General features: G+C 44.9%; 3 protein-coding genes across 3 annotated transcripts in view; 1 reads left to right on the top strand and 2 right to left on the bottom strand.

Annotated features, from left to right (window-relative positions):
• Positions 1 to 15,244, bottom strand: part of T265_06410 (hypothetical protein) — a gene marked incomplete at both ends in the record, with an annotated part of 38,985 nt that extends 23,741 nt beyond the window's left edge. The window contains 12 exons of the mRNA XM_009171668.1: positions 517 to 721; positions 2,704 to 2,822; positions 3,867 to 3,954; positions 6,029 to 6,110; positions 6,697 to 6,896; positions 10,099 to 10,153; positions 11,537 to 11,750; positions 11,936 to 12,031; positions 12,608 to 12,772; positions 14,172 to 14,300; positions 14,928 to 15,032; positions 15,176 to 15,244. Coding sequence (XP_009169932.1) covers positions 517 to 721; positions 2,704 to 2,822; positions 3,867 to 3,954; positions 6,029 to 6,110; positions 6,697 to 6,896; positions 10,099 to 10,153; positions 11,537 to 11,750; positions 11,936 to 12,031; positions 12,608 to 12,772; positions 14,172 to 14,300; positions 14,928 to 15,032; positions 15,176 to 15,244 — 1,527 coding nt within the window. The remainder of the gene's footprint in view (positions 1 to 516; positions 722 to 2,703; positions 2,823 to 3,866; positions 3,955 to 6,028; positions 6,111 to 6,696; positions 6,897 to 10,098; positions 10,154 to 11,536; positions 11,751 to 11,935; positions 12,032 to 12,607; positions 12,773 to 14,171; positions 14,301 to 14,927; positions 15,033 to 15,175) is intronic.
• T265_06411 (hypothetical protein) overlaps positions 13,078 to 17,223 on the top strand; it is a gene marked incomplete at both ends in the record, with an annotated part of 7,992 nt that continues 3,846 nt past the window's right edge. The window contains 3 exons of the mRNA XM_009171669.1: positions 13,078 to 13,178; positions 15,679 to 15,796; positions 16,798 to 17,216. Of these exons, the coding sequence (XP_009169933.1) occupies positions 13,078 to 13,178; positions 15,679 to 15,796; positions 16,798 to 17,216 (638 nt within the window). The remainder of the gene's footprint in view (positions 13,179 to 15,678; positions 15,797 to 16,797; positions 17,217 to 17,223) is intronic.
• Positions 15,341 to 17,223, bottom strand: part of T265_14026 (hypothetical protein) — a gene marked incomplete at both ends in the record, with an annotated part of 13,325 nt that continues 11,442 nt past the window's right edge. Inside the window, one exon of the mRNA XM_009171696.1 lies at positions 15,341 to 15,684. Coding sequence (XP_009169960.1) covers positions 15,359 to 15,684 — 326 coding nt within the window. The remainder of the gene's footprint in view (positions 15,685 to 17,223) is intronic.

Genomic DNA, 17,223 nt, shown 5'->3' with positions numbered 1-17,223 from the left:
TGCACGTGTGACTGTCGCACGTGGGAGCCTGTTTGCTCCCTTGCTTTGTACTTTTGTAGTCCAAGCGGACTATTTGTTTTGGATGCGTATCTACTGTCGAAGTTTGTACAAATTGTGAATTTCTCTTACCCTAATAGTACCGTATAGAAACCCAGCTCCGACTTTGTTTTGCCTACCCGGAGGTTCTGGTACTACGCGTCACTCGAAGATACCGCTCGTTCCTTACACAAGGGGTACATCAAAGGAGAGCGTTTCTCACCAGCATTGACACCTGAGAAGAACATGAGTGCTTTACTGTCATACACCCAACAGAGGTCAACAGTACTCAGTCCAGTATTTTCGAGATATAAATCGATAAAATAAAACGGAAGTGAAAAAGGGGAACCTATCAGGAAGTAGAATTGACTGGATGAACACAAGAGAGCCATCAGTTTGGCGCATCAATTTTGTTAAGTTATATGCCTGAAAGCAACTTGAAGTATGATCTGAAATGTACTTCGTGTGATAGAAACCCACCTCAGGAGTAGCTAAGAGTGCGCCCGATGGTTGTGACAGTTGCTCTTCCGGTCTTGGTGTTTTCCTTTTGGACGGTGGTTGGTTCTTCGTGGAGGAACTAGCACCGGGACGCTCAGGGGCAGCATCAGCTGAAACTGGTAACAAACCCGATTCTCGTAGGCGACACACCTGAGAATGATGGATGGTGACATCCTTCCGGGCCATTCTGGAAACAAGTGGAATAAAGTCGCGTATTGCACGGAGAAGACCGTGAAAAAATCAGGCCGTACTATCCTAATTACCGGAGAACGGGAGATACATGATAGCAAGACATAGTATTCAAATTTGCATACTAGATATGGCAGTTAACGGAGGTCTAAAAGTAGCCAGTCGCTATACTCCTCGCGCTTGAGAAGCCTAAGGACAACTAATAACTCATCATAACTGAATAACTTCAAGGTCTCAGATACTTGACGACGACTTCTACAGCTACGAGTGATAAACAGGAGTAAGGATAACAATGTGCGCAAACAAGCACTAACTTCCTACCAATCCAGGGTAGGTGTCACTTACACATAGAATTCATCTATATCAGAATTCACTTTCAAGTTATGGCTATTATGTATTGCACATTGCTCACAACTGTTTATACAGACCAAGCGTCAGAGGCATGGGCGGAGACAAATCAAAACCAAGAGCAATGATCAATATCGAATGTCGGCGAGCAATATTTTGTTCAATTTCCACTACATACCAGTGTTTACTTGCTTCTTAAAGTGGTCCGAGTTCTTCACTAGGTTCGACGCTGGGCCGTTGACTTTATTGTTTTCAATCGTACTATCTTAGTATCTTTCGGTTTCCAGGCCAAAAGCCTTGGTGAACTTGCCAAGGCCAAACCGGCGGTCAGATTTTTAATGCCTTTCGACAAGTTATTCTCTGACTACGCCATTATTCTTTCGAATACGGTCTAGAGCGTGCGAAAGGCGTTCAAAACGACAACTACTGCGCTGATATGAAGAAAATACGACTTAACCAATCCATTCGAAACACAGCTCGTAATTGCTTGCTTTGCCATCAGACGCCAGCAAAGACTGGTAAGCGACTGTGAAAAACCGTCAGTTACGACACGTTCCTTAAGGTAAACAAGTGTATCGTTGTCGTTGCAGACGTTTCAGGTTGGTGAACGCAGACCTACCTCTCGGGATCCGCACCAAGATCATAGATCTAAACCTCTATCATATGTAATGCAAACCCTTGGACAAACGAGCTTATCAGCTTCATCACTGTGACTTTAGGTCGCGACCCCTGTCAGTGTTGATAAAGTACTTTACGCTTGGATAGTGTGGAGAACATCTTACACCAGGCCCTCGATCGTAGACGGTTCAAATCGCATGGCTTCTGACACTAGAATCGTGTAGTCAGTATCTCTCACACCTAGAGACTGGTAGCCCGAAGGAGGTTGTACCCTAGCATCGCATCCACTAATCTGCATTGGACTATGTCAACAGCAAAGTTAAAGACAACGAAGCATAGAAAGCACCGTTGCAGCAATCCGCTCGAAAATAGGAACCATTGAGGTAGTGAACCCTGACTACAGCTGAGATAATATGTGATGATGTCTTCAACACAGCCAAGAACTCGTAATACGCCCAGATCTCAATACGTATTCCAAAAGCCTAGGCAACCGACGGAGTCGCTGCCCAAAAAGACCACAGCAATTGGCTGATGATGAACGTTGCGATGTTTCAGAATCTAACGGGCATCTAGTCAAAACACGCATTCACATGCTTCCCAAGCCTGGCTTACTGTTCACTGTACTGGCATCATCTACGGGAAACTACGGGAGACTTGTGAGTTACACATACCCATTGAGAGCCAAATAGCTGTTTCCTTATTCTCGTCTTACGGTACAAGCTTGAGAGCCATTGAGAGCCAAATAGCTATTTCCTTATTCTCGTCTTACGGTACAAGCTGGCAAAGACGATGGAGGTGTTATGAACACGAGACCAAAGCACATATCACCTTCGCTTAAAAAACGGTCGACACCTGAATCGGGAAGATGTTTCGGCAAGTCAAATAGAACATGAAAGTGAGAAGGGTGAACCGAAATAAACGCAGTCAAACTGAAGGGAACACTTGCTTTGGTTGGGGAGGGCACACAAAGAAACATACAAAGAAAAGCGAGTCCAAAAAAGTTTTAAAACTCACGCTTTTCGCTCTCCATTCGTTCGGCAAAATATCAAATAGGGTCGGCGCGAATCCATCAGATGCGTCTCAACAACACAGTCACCCCAAAAGTCTCCGTTGTTATCCCAGTCTGCGCAGACCTTTCGAGGGACAAAGCAGGGAAAAGAACAGAGAATAACTCATTCGTTTGAATGAACATCAAGGTGATGAAAGTAGCATGTTGAGATTAATTACGCTTTTTAGTTCAAATAATCAATCAACATCATCCAACAAAAAGCTCCAGACTGATGGAGTTTGTGTGTTGGTACTTGAGGGTGCACAAGCAGATGCCTGTAGATAGAAATTCAAAGCAGTGGAGTTTCCAGTGAAAATACTGAGCCCAAACTGGGCTAGGGTGATGGATAAAGTAGGTTGTTTCTAAGTCAAACAATGGAGGCTTTATTTTCACCTATCACACACAAAAATCGCCGACAGAGTGTCTCCATTCAGCGGCTATTCATACGTGGTAGGCAGTTTTGATCTGCACATCGAAATCCCGATACCAGCACTTTATGGGATGGGCAGCCATCTCTTTTGGGTGGCAATAACTACGATGAAACAGACCTTGCCTCAACGCCCTTCTCTCTCATAAGCCAAATTATGTGTTCCTGCTAAAATGAAACAGCTAAATCCACGGACAGATGCCAGATTATAACATCCTCTACAACTTCCAGGCCTTTGAGGAGACGATTCTCACCATCGTTTGCCGAGGAGAGCGTTTGTTATAGTTCCCACAATTTAAGATCGCCCAGGGTAACCACCAGTCAATCTGGTCGTAACAGATGGACGACAGTATGCACATGTCTTCATCTGAGTCAAACTGCTAGGACAGTGGAATAAGTTATATGTCGCGGTCGTACAAGAAAAAGCCTAGTACACTTCCTAAGAGAAAGAGATGCCACAGCTCGCTCGCTTAACGCAGGAGTGCCGCGTTTGTCCCTTCATTCCTTCACGGACCAAATCTACATTTATCCATTCACACACTCTAGTCCGAAAAACACATGTTTCAGGTTAGGCATAGAAATGTCTGATCGTATTTACGAATATGGCGATGTGAGCGGAACGCCCGAGGTTAGTACACAGTTACGGTAGAGATCAATTGGATTTGGTCGTACACGCCAGCAGTACGCTAAATGACAACTTACTTCTGCTGAAACTGGTAGAAGGTTCACGTACAGCAAATCTGATGGTTTGAGTCGAGATTGGGAACCATCTTCGAATTGAACCGAACGACTAAAGCGAAGAATATGAAAAATTGCTTTGGCAAATTATCCATCTTGATAACGAACTCGAAGAAAATGTCCTTTACTTTTCTGACAAATGCCCGAATTAGTGATCTCAGACACATACAGAGCATTCTCAACAATACGACGTTTACATAATGGCACAAACCCAATAGACAAACCCTCCCCTCCCCCAAAAAATACTCAAGAACATAGGAGAAAACACTGCAAGAGTAACATTGCAATCCACAAGCGTCGAAACTAACAGAGTACAATAAACATCTAAAACTGTTCCTGAAAAACTTTTGAGTAGCCAGTAATATGTCTTCCATGCCTTTTCATCATTACCATTGATGTCATCATTGACAGCGATACAGCGGTAATAGACACTAGACCTTAAGTGTCATAGAAGCATGAGGGAAGGGTCTGAGTGAAGAGTGAAAAGAAAGGTGAAGGATAGTGATTTAGTGCTCTATGTCCTTAAGGAAACCAATAAAGAATAATGTGTCCACGCATCTGGACAGCAGTGAAATAAATAAATCTGATCATTGTGTCGAAATAAGACATCACCAGCCAGAGCTATTTGTGAAACTCACCCGATATAAGTCGAGTACATAACAACAGACAACCTTTAGCTAGACAGTCCTGCGCGCCACTGGGATCTGCTGTGTGCCAGTTCCTGGGAGGTCTCAAACCACCAGAGGTCAAAGACGCCCGAGGCCCCCGGAAAGGTGGAAACAATTGTAACGACTATGAATTAATACTGCTCTTACATTTGCCTTGCATACACGACCCTTTAGCCTAGGCGATATTCGTTTCTGGCGCGATTCATGAAGCGAGTTGGAGAACACAAGCGTACCTTCGTTATCCACACATTCATTTTATTTGCTATGGTACAATCATAGCTTCTGCAGGTGTCAAGATATGTGAACCGATCAACAAACTCAGGTTCTTCATTTTGAAGACTCAGAAGCACAATAAGGTGGGAAATTTAGATCGGAGACGTTACAAATTGAGGGGGTAAAAGGCATGCTGAAACATGGGGCTACTTCTGATATTCCGTTCAAGATACTTTGTACAGATAATCGTCAAACAACACAATGAGTTCGATTATTGATATTTCTCTAGACGTGATTTCGACATAGATATGATCCCCTGGAGTGTACACTCTGTGATAAAGCAGATAACAAAACTGAATAAAAATGAAAGTTCTGACGAACTCCACTAGTCGTCGGGAAGCTCCTGGACAGTTCATTGTACAACCTAAACCCGGAATTATGGTAGAGGGAACGAAAAGTGCTTACGAGCTTCAAGGGTATCCTTCTGACCCATAAAATGTAAGGCAACTAGTCTATCCTTAGAGCCAAAGGCTGCTTAAATTGGAGGAAAATCCAGATTGTTAGTCGGTGGTATGCGTGGCATTGCTCAAGCATTTGACCTAGTGTACAGATATGACCAATGCACCATCTACCAGTTCGGAATCCCAATTGAGCGCCTCAGAATTGCGTCTCAAGTGCCCGAGGTAGGTATCACAATGTGAGGAAAGTCAACAACGGCAGATGTGAGACTTACACCCCTATGGTTGGTACAGTTGGATTGGGTACCTTTTTCGAACACGCGAATAAGTACTGATTGGCTCCAGTTCTCTAGAACATGCTATCGTTTCCGAACCCAGTCGAGGCGGAACACAAAATTCCCCTTCATCTTTGAATGACGCTTGGGTTCCAATGGCCAATGAAGCAGAAACGCATATGCATACATCACCAAACAATGGCACTCGATATAAGTGATGAATGAATACAGGAGTGACAGTGGATTCTGAAGAGACCGCAAGAAGCTGTGCACTGAGGATCAACTGTTCGAGTCTGTCCCCAAGTGTGCTTTTCGTTATGTTACGTGCACTTGGACAAGTCAATTCAGTGTTAACCAAACCCCCTATAGTTTCTGGTAACTAGTGGATATGGATACATTGTGAACTTAAACGGTATGATTACCGATCACGAGTAAAACAGATTTTGCAACACGTTGGGATTCGGACAGCTAGGAGGTTCATTCAAATCAACGAAAGCAGGACAAACGCTTACCGGAACCCGGGTTGTGGAAGCTCCAAGATCCCAGCATAGTAGTAGAGTTGACGGTGCCACCTACCGTAAATGGGGATTTTGCCTACCAAATAAAAAAACAACACATTTTAGCCACCGCAGCAACCACAACTTCGAACAAATTAAGTGAACGATCAACTGATAAACAAAAGCAGGGGAAATGAGTCGCCGATTGACTACTCTAGTTAATGTCTAAGCCTAGGACAGTGAATTCAGAGAAAATGTCTATAAGAATGGTAACTTCCCGATGACACTATTAAGAGTTCATCCTTGACAACTTTGCCACAACCGCTTGGTCACCAATGCAGAGGAATAAAACGGTTCCGCCGTCAAATCTAACTTCATGCAACCCTTGTTGGCCGTGAAACGAATTTGGTTTGTGATTAGTGCGCAGTAATCAAGAATAAAATCGAAATACAGGTTTCAAACAATGACATGTTGCATTAGGAACAACCGATAAAGATGGTTGGTTCTCTGTTTCGGGGCCCACTAGCAATGTGTTTGGTGTATAGAAAGCGTTGTACAGAAAGCTTGAATGAAACTCCCTAAAAGTGATCTCTTCATCATACTGAAAGAACGCGTGATCCAAACGCAGTTCTCGGCTAATAGGATTAGACACACACAAGTGAAAATCGTAATGGAAGACAAACCTGTGGTAGGTGCCTCGTCGCTACTCAGAGCGATTTGTGTTCCAACGGCGGAAATGGTGGCTGATGTGACAGCACTGTGCGACGCAGTAGATGCAACCATAGTTCGCTCCGCTGCCTCCTCAGATGCTGAAGAGCTAAAGTGACTGGCAACACTCGCAGAAGAGGAAGTGGATTCCGGTACGACTATCGGTGGAGGACGACTAAGCAAGGAGAAAAAATAAACATGAGAAGCTAGGAGGATGCCACGTACAAGATGTCTCGCTCTGCTCTGTACGGTTAGCCCTCCCTATCAGACGAGTCGGTGATAACGAAACGCTGCATCACAATCATGCTCCTATCCTTATTCAAACGGAACTATTGCGCTCGTAGTGTGAGGAGATTTGAGTTTTTGTGAAGCTTTCGTCCTGTGCAAATGAAGCCAATCTATGCTGAAAAAGCACAGTGCTCCTCGACTTTTCAGCAAAGATTGGCTTCACTTAGAGGACGAAAGCTTCACAAAAACTTTTATGTTTTCAATGTAACAGAGCTACTCCGGGTCTAGTAATATGCACGACAGACAGCGGAATGGGGGAAGCCTAAGCGAGAAGCCGGTGTCTTTGGTCAAATGATCCACGAGATTTCAAGGACTAAGTAGTGCATCCGATGATCTAGGCTGGACAAGGTCACCACATTTCAGCATCACCATAGGAATTTCTCCGGAGCTAGGTTCTAATACAAAAATCGCCTTCCCCAGAAACAGAAAAATACGTAAAGGATAGCAAGCTCAATAAACGACTCATCAAGATTCATCTAAGGTACAAAGGTACTGGTATGAGGTGAATGGAGAAACCACAAAGTAATGCCCTGAGACTGAGTGTCTGGACGCTGCATCAGGGCAAACAAATACGTGAACAGTGCCGATTAATCAGACGCAGTCAAATGTACTCTTCAATTCCCGGACCATGAGCTGCCACATTGAGTGCTGCAGTGATCCTGCATGCTACACTGGATGGAACTTCGTTCCACAAGGTGCAACCATACCAGGAAGGTCAGTGGGCCGTATACAAACCGTCACAATATGGCAAAGTTCAGTCTCTTTTTGGCGGTGCAATTGACAATGGGCATGTTTCGTTCTTCCCGCCTGTATTCTTCGTGAAGGGCTGCGACACAGGTATATGACAATAAATTCAGGATACCTAATGGAAAGACTCCGCATATAGTGATTTGGTGTCGTGTGTACTTCTTGGGGTTCGCCTGGACACCCGCAGAGTTTCTCCCAAGGATTGTCAGTGGATAGAGGTCTGACGAACACAGTTTCGTAGTCCTCTTAGACAATGTTTGGAACACGGTAACCTGGTCCTAAAAAACATGCAACACTCTGGTAGTATATCGGCACCCACCTGCTGCCTTGTGGTGAGGCTTTTGATCCAAAAGCTTTGGCTGAGGACCCTAATAGGTACTGTCTATGGACTCCCTGACATTATCCTAGGCCGCGTAACCCATGGACCTCACAGCCAGAATTATTGCCATACCACATCGGCAGTCGCGTGGTGCTTGCTACACACAGCACAGCTAGTAGACGAAAACATGCTATTGTTAATGACCCGTTCTTATACAAACACACGTTCCCTCTTCTACGCTACCGCCCCCCCCCAATCTGAACACCCTCTCTGCGGAGCAGTCAGCTACAGCTTCTGAGCATTCGTCTTCAGTAACCGCAACACCTTGAAATCAGTCCTCCAAACCCTAAAGTCGACTTAGCTGCCTTCAGTGTCCACACACTGAGGAAACAGGATAACAAGTTGCTCTTGCTCTCACACTGGATTTCCTGTACGTCGATGTAATTAACCGTCAAAAAAACGGAAGTCCGGGACCCAGTATTGTAACTAAATTGATCTGCCCCTTTCTATTCCTGCATCAGTCTCCATACCTCTGAGGACGCGAAGGCCACTGCAGCTGAATATGCCGCAGTGAGTATTGAGTTATTGAGCAAAGGCGTCTCTAGTTGAGTGGATGCCCGATGGTAGTCGTCTCTGCGTGGTTCGTTTGGAAACGCTGTGAAAAAATCTCAAGGGGTATATCGTCACCAGTTTATTGTATCGGCTTACGCCCCGACGGACAGGTTCTATGACGCTCAATATGGTACAAAGAGTAAAAGTCCAAACATCGTTGTGGCTGCTGATGGCATGAACAATCAGGTAGGTACACTTATCGCTTCTGAGGACCAATCTTGCGTTGGACACGAGACGCACGGACAGCAGACGGCGCTGCTTCAAATGTGTCCGATGCCAAACTGTTCTTCTATAGTACCGATTTCCCGAATAGCAGAAATCCTTTGACTACGTGGTGCCCACGAACGAATCAGCCCCGAATTCAACCAAATCACTTTCCACCAGTTACTCACGACAAGGATCGATTACTGTCTTCCGCTCCTTCTTCGTCGACATCGATCATGCGCTTTAACGCACTCGAAACCGAGTGACAGTTTTTCAAGAGCAGAAACCCCGAGTCCGGACCGTGACGGCAACTCTCGGTTAGCCCACTTTGATTCACCTCTTATCAGTTTCTCTACCTCACCCAATTTCTTCGATTAGTTGAATCCACTCAGCTTCAATTGCCTACAAAATCTCCAGCCCATCGAATCTTCCAGCGCTGAAATCTGGCCGTCTCAACCGCCCTTAAACTACAAATCTTGGATTCACGCCATTATCGAATACCGTTTGCAAGTCTATAGTTGGGTCATATCTCTTCTCCTTAACTCTGAAATATTTCGGCGAAAATTTGAGCACCTCATTGTTTCCTCCGACCTTACCGATGATGTCCAGACTGTCTCCCATCATCAGGACGTAGTTCCTATACCTAGTGGATCGCTAGTACCTTACTTATTGTTCCAAACAAGCACATTCTGCTCTATTCCCCAAGAGACGCAGTCGTGCGATCCGCTTCCAATGGCTCCAACAAAAAGAAAATATTCTGGTACCCAAGGGAACATTTCGTCCCTCCGTTTTCCTCCAGAACCCCGCGATTTTTAATACTACCTGTCAGCTTTTCTAGCTTTCTACAGTGTTCAGGTGTTCAAGACTCACCCAACATCTACAGGAGTGAGAAAGATAAGCTCGCCTATCCCGTGGATATGGTCTGATAGGTAGGGAACTCATACATCACACCTCAACTGTTCAAAGCTGTGGGTTAAAGAATTTCGATACCCTAAGAGGATGTACTCTGCCCAACTAAGTTCATGGTTTCACATTCCGCACTAATATCACAGCCGTATTAAACTAATGGCTCACAGTCCATTATAATTGAACGCTAGCCCACAAAACTTACACCTTCATAAATGTGATTTGAACCGACAGCAAATCTATTAGAACAGTGGGGCCAAAATAAGCAAAAAACAACAGCGAGAAAGCGGGTAATACACACCTTATGACCTCCTGATCTTCCGTATCTTCAGCGGGTGATTCAGGAACCAACGTTACTGATGTAGAAAAAGACAAAAGACAAAGTAACCACATCAGTGAAATCTAAGTACACAAGCCACAAGAACAAGAAAACTCGATTGCTCAGGATCGCACAAAACCTGGTGTCCGGGATCTCTACTGGAAAACTCGTGTTCCTTACTTATTCCTGACACACCGTTGCGCTTGAGTGAACATGCGAAACAGAGCTGTAAGTCGGCGTCTATACATCCACCGGAGTGCTGGTGCTATACAAGCTTGTCTAGCGATCCGCTTGCTTCCAGTTCGTTTCCATCTACACTGAAGACCAAGCACCGGAAATGAGACTAGCATTCATGCGAAAGCTCATTCACCAAACGACAGGTCCCGGCAATCGTAAATAGGGTTAAAGCTTTGGTTACAGATAAGAAATACTTCAAGAAGTAGGTGAGATTACGAAATTCCATACCGTCTCGAGAAATGCACTAATTTGCAAATCAATTTGGTTTTCACGAGAGACTCAAATGAAGTATGATATTCTACAACTGAATGACCGCCTCATGTTCCAGTTGGCACGACGTTCGAGATATCGCAGTATAATTTCATAAAGGAAACTACTCACAAGGTTGTGAAAACTCTTCGACAGCCCACGACCGGTTTCGCCCTTTTTGGGGCTCATCAGGTAGGCGCAGTCCCTGAGTTTCCATCAACCTTATGCTCTAGTTGAACCCAAATCCGACTGTTTTCGAGAAATACAACATACGGTTGATAGAAACTCGAAGATGTTTCAGAAACCTTGTGAGTACTTCTCATACCGTCTCGATAAGTAACCAGCCGAAGTGTCTACCTATATGTAGGCCTGAATGCTGCGGAGATACGGTGGACGGAACCAAGTACACTATGGGCTTATAGTGCTGTATTGTTCCTCCCATAGTTACGAAAACCGGTAGTTTTTCCCGGTCTAACTTCGAATGAAAACTGGGTGGCGCCGAAAGTAAGTGCTCGTTAATACCGTCTTCAGCGAAAGCAATGCATTGGGAAAATAAGTAAAGCAATGTGGGAAGCGCTTAGACTCCGTGTAAAAGCTTATCTCCTGTGTTATTTGACAAAAAAACTGTAATCGAACGCTTAAGGTAGGGACTATGTGTGAATTTTTGTGGGGCTTATTCGGAACCTGTCTACGGCAAATCTTTCTAAGTCGTGTCTCATAAAATGAGGACGGTTAAACGAGAACACTCTGAGATACTTACAGAACAAATCAAAACACCGTGCTCCCTATGTGGAGGCCGCATTAGTACACATCCACCTAATCGCCACAACCACGGAGCAGATCACGCGATAATTACCGCTACAGTGATGGTCAAAACAGTGGGACAAGCTTATGTGACAAAAATGACAAAAAATGAAAATGAAAGACGACTTACATTTCGTCTCAGGAACAGTTGACATCTTTGAGACAAGCCCTGTATTCGAGCTCAATAGCGATGTTTGCTTTGGACCGCTGTCAGTGACTTCTGGGGGCTGAGGAGTATCACTGCTTATCACTGAGGCACCGGTTACAGGAGGTGAACTCTCTGGTGCTGATGGCGAAGAAACAGTATCTGATTTGTTATTGCTTTCTGCTAGTTGGCGAACCCGCTGCGGGTGAAAACAGAGTTCGAACACACGATGTTAGAGTTTTTTCCTTGAATAAAGCAATAAGATATACCCCTAATAAATTATCTCACGCTACCATTATATCAAACTCAAGTAGAATATGTCGATTGGAAACTAAAGTCTGAAGAATATATACACAGCACGGTTAAACGCTTCAGAATACTAACCGGCATTCTGGGCAGGAACAAATCAGAACTTGAAGTTGAAGACCGAGCTGTCGCCGGTAACAACGGGAGGATGCGTCCGAAGTGGCAACCAGCGCGCTGGGAAGGAAAATCAAAGCATATACCTCTTAGCAGCATGGGAATACTGGGCAAATTACACAAAAACAATCAACAAAGTCTACGACGCAGGGAAGTTTTAGAACAGAAACTGCTAAAAAACTATGAAGAGGTGTGCATAGAACCTGGTGAGTCCATGCACCAAACAGATATCAGGATTGCGTGAAGTTCGCCCGGACTTAACAAGCTGAATAATTCTTGTTGGTTCCTAGCGATGTATCACTGCTTCAAGCGAATGGCAGAGAATAGGCCTGAACAAGCATACCAAATACAAAACCGCTGCATATATAGAGTTGAAGAACACCCTCGCTTCGGATCGTTGGTTTGTCGGCTGAGCTCGGCATATGAAGTGAGGTGATATCATCGACTCGTTGACGAATTGAGGAAAATTGTCCGAATTCAGCGCACAGAACAACTCCCAAGTAAGTGGACAACCTGAACTGTTGACATTTTCCTCGACAGCAACCTTGCCTCTGGTGTCCGCAAACGCAAAACAACCGGGTGACCTCAGCTGCACTAGCAATAAAATACGGCTAACACATTGAAATTTCCACTTACAGAGCGTTGCGATCGGGGTACAAAGAGATCTGAGCTGGAAGATGAGGTACGCGCGGTGGTTCCAACAGCTGCAGCTGGAAGCAAAGGTTTCGACCTCAGTAGCCCATTACTTGGATGTGACGAGGCTGATTTCGCATGTTTTGAGGTGGATGAAGGCAGGTGATCCTGAAGATGGAAAATAATTGGCCAGAATAGATAAGTAGTGTACCTCAAAAGGAAAATTCAAGGCAACAGTGAGGCAATAAACAACATATATTGGCTGGTTAGTGAAACACGTTAAAGGCCGGATAAGTCTGACGGAAAAAGTCAATGCACCAGTGTTCAATGGAGATTACCTGACGCTAGTGAGAGTTGTTCAACTGTCTAAAATAGCTGCTGACTAGCAAGAGGTAGTCGTTTTGCTCATGTTGGCTTGTCAATGCATCTAGCATGCCTGATGCTGAGTGTTGAGAAGCAAACGCGGCACACATATGAGAGAACGGCAAATGGGTACGAAATTCGAACCTAGGAGCCATGTAAATCCAACAGAAGTTGTCCCATGTTACAGCACAAAATCTCGACAGATTAGCAGGTGACAAGCTGTTAGGTAAGCTAGTAGACAAGCTACATGATCTCCACCGTTTTAAAAGTTCATATCGTTCAGCTACCCACAGAAGTCAGGGGAATGGCTTTCCGTTACAATGAAGTGTATTTCGCTCAGTATTCAAGATCTACACAATCATATCGCTTCAAATCAAACAAGCCATTGTACCCGGAAACCTCAGACCTGTCAGCAGTTTACACCACAGAAAATCTCTGTCCATAAAAGGGCCACCTTTACAACCTGGAGCTTAAAACCGTATGCGAGTAAACACGAGGCCTGAGCATGAACCTTGCAACACAAAAGATGCCGATCTTTCTAGAGAACGATGGTCAACTATAAGAGGCGACAGAGGCTGCAAAAACACAAGCGCCCAGCTGAATGGTGAAAACATGGAATCTGCGAAAAGCTTTTCAGTTACATTATTCGAGATTAGGACAGAGAAGAACAAAGTGCGATGGCTGGAATGTACATACTGTAAGCACGGTAAATGTTTAAAGACCTCGGAGTGAGGTAAACCAAAGTCATAACTACGTTTCCACGTCACTTCAATTGGGACATTCTCCCGCTTGATTCTAACAGGAGTAACCTGCTTAGTCCATGTCAATCACCAGACTTGCATGATAAAGAATTTGTTCCCCTTTGGTGCGACTTGGCTTCCACAATGAATTCCACATCATTTGTCCGGTGTTTGGTTGAAGAGGGCGAGTATGAGCCTGTGCGTTCCTGACCCCGACCCGATACAAGTGGCAGTGATAAGAGAATAAGGCATATGTATGTGTATCATGCGACCGAAGGTGTCCAATGTGATGCTGGCTCACACAAGCACTCTTCTCATATCTCACGCGAATTACCAAGCGAACTAAAGCGCATCACAATGAAACAAATAACAGGGTTATCTATATGAGATCATGCAAGTTGGGAGGGACACAAAATAACTAGGTCATCCAATTCGTTTCCAAAGCCCGAATGATGGAAGCTTACCGTGTCAGTGAGATTTTGCGATGAACTGAGCTGCAATGCTGACCGTACGAAGTGATCCCACTGTGCCCATAGACCATACATTCTGTCCAACAGCTGATCCCGACATTCTGCGCTGTTTGTTGAGTCGATCTACGAAGAAGAGCCGTTAATTACGGGTGTACAATGAATGGAGATAAGCCATAAAGAACAGGAACAGAAAAAACATGGGAAGGCAAAGTGTCTAGGTATTAAATCAACGGAGTACTGTCTGATCAGTGTTAATTCGAATCTGTCGAATACATACGGTAGCTATACGTCCTGTTCTACCATCGTCCAGGAAATCCAGCGGTCGACACCGACACTTCATTCACACACAGCAACTGAGTTTACTTCAATAAATCGGAAGTCATAAAGTAAGAAAAAGAGAAGCAACCTAGTGTACACGTTTCCAGACAATCTGGGAAGAAACTGACAATAAGAACACCATTGACACTAGTTAGCCTCAGTTGACCGGGTCTAAGGTACCTGCTACACCCGCTTCGTAAATACCTCGTTACGGACCCGCTGACGTCATCCGATACAATAAATGTCTCTGAAAGATGAGAACATTTCAGATCATCTGTCTGCAGAGATCGCACTCGCAACCATACAGCAACACAGCCCGTAATTTGGTCTGTATACGCCACCTTGAGGACTTGAAGGTAAGCTTTTCTAACACCCCTAAAGACAGGTTGAAAAATGTTATCGAGATTGACGCTTCAACTTCACCAGACATACTTCCATCAGAGCCAATACAACCAAGAAGGTGTGTAAATAATGCCAATAAATAAGAATGAAAACGTTTTGGCGGCCCACCAATACATTGGCGTTGGAGGCCAACGACTGGAAAATGATGATATGAGAAAATAATCAGCTGGAGAAATTAGGAACAATGCTCCTCTTTACTAGTGTAACTCTAAGGAGGAATGTTAGTTCTTGGCTGTCATGGAAGCAGCTGCGTAATATGTAGCAGTTGAGGCACTCACCTCGGTAGTGATTCCTCTCAGAAAAACCGGTTTATTCTGGAAATCTGACTGACTTGAGGGTGTCGACATCATTAACAAATGAAGCGTTATCATTCAGCTAATTTGCAAGCTTCTGTGTAGAGTGGTTGTAAGATCCGGACGATTATGGANGGGCATCTGATGGCCTGAGGGTGCTGACATCATTCACAAATGAACCGTTATCCTTCGGTCAACCAGCAGGCTCCTAGGACACAGTGGTGGTGACTTCTCTGAGAAACAGGTTTCAGCGCTTTGAGTTCCTGGACCAGACTGGCCGTCTTTCTCATCTTCGTCCTTCAAAGAAACCACTGAATCTAGCTCTTCTTCACGTACAGCGACATTATTCGTGGACGAACTGGAATCCCCTTTTTCAGCAGAACCGTGCTCGCCCATTGAAGCTAAACTGGCTAAGCTGTACTCCGGCAGTTCCTTAGTTGAAGAAATTGGTGTGGCGTCTCTGAGTCTCCAGACACCACTATCTTCAGATCTTCCTACATCGGAAAATTGAAGAATATGCTAAAACTCACACGGAAAACTGCTAGTCAAACGACTGAAAAGAAGCGCGTCAGGATAGCGCTCGAATTTCAGAACAGACTGGCAAAGGTTAGCTCACATCCACACACCCAATTCTGATTACGAATTTTATGACAAGAGGAACCGACACCGCCGATGAATGAGAGGAATTACGTTATTTCGTGTGCCGTCAGTCATTTACCTGAAATCTAGTGACATTCAAGATTAAACAAGTAGGACACACGCCACGTAAAATCACTGCGACGACTAACGACCCAAGTTCACGTGAAGCAGGCAGTTTGCATGCATAAGCAATCAGAAAATTGCATGGGTATTGCCAAGGCGGTATAAGTGCTTAAACACATTGGGATGAATACGCCGGGGAACTGTAAACTCAGCAACTTGTAATAAACGGCCGCTACGCCATGGGTCGGTCAGGCAAACGGACTTCCGAACTCCGTTCACTGACTACGGTCAACTAGGAGTGAAATTGAACTTTTTGGTACTTCAACACTATTTGGTGCAAAATCTTTCGAAATATGTTCGGAAATTCTGACAGACGACTATCGTCTATTGCTACCAAAAGTACACTAAAAACGGTAAATCCAGGTGGTGGTATGAATGTCAGGTTCAGTTTGATTCAGAGAAGAGATGGCTGGTTTTAATGCTGACTGATATTAAGTGTCTCAATCTTCTCAGCTTTAACTGATCTTCCGATGCTGTATACATCGATCATTCGCGCCACCTTTTAACAGCAAAGTGATGTAAACGAGGCTTTCTTTTTTTAATGCCTGCACTATGCGTGGGTGCCCACTTATGGTCTTATCATAGTAATTCGGTACCTTCCAGCAAGACTGATAATGAATGACACTGAATTACAGGTCCAATAGTTATATGAAGAGACTGGACCTTACCGTGGTGTGACGGTTTGCGCACCTCAGCGATCCATTGAGCTATACTGGAGAGTGCCCAGCGACACTCACATAGTCTCTCATACCAGGTTGGTCAATTGTAAGGGGTCCGATGAACACAGTCTCCTGGCCCTCCGTGGTAATGCCATTTCCCGCCAAACACCGCTGCCTTGCGGTTAGGCTTTTGAGCCAAAGGCTTTGGTTGAGGACCCTAATCGTCCTCCTGTCCTGTCGTGGGCGCCCTGGCAGTATCCCAGCCCTCGTACAACCATGACCTACACAACTAACAATATTCTCATGCCACATCGGCCGTCGCGTGGTGCCATCAGCCGGGTCGCCTTACTTGCTGCATACAGCAGGGCGGGTAAGCGAAAACAGGCTACTGCTGACGCCTCCCTTCTTTCTCCTTCACATACTTTTTCTTCCCCCTCTCCCCACCCCATTAATAACTCTCTCCTTGTAGGCCCAGCACTTAGGACTGATGACTCCGTTCGTCATGCATCGGTTTTGCGTGCAGCATCTGCTCGTCACATGGTGCCGACATCTTCAGGAATCTCCAGATCAGTCCTCAAGCCTCGACACCCACTCTATCTGACCGCGTTCAAT

This window comes from Opisthorchis viverrini (assembly GCF_000715545.1).
Source record: "Opisthorchis viverrini unplaced genomic scaffold opera_v5_132, whole genome shotgun sequence".
Lineage (NCBI taxonomy): Eukaryota > Metazoa > Platyhelminthes > Trematoda > Opisthorchiida > Opisthorchiidae > Opisthorchis > Opisthorchis viverrini.
Note: the sequence above shows the minus strand (reverse complement) of the source record. Positions and strands in the feature narration are given on the sequence as shown.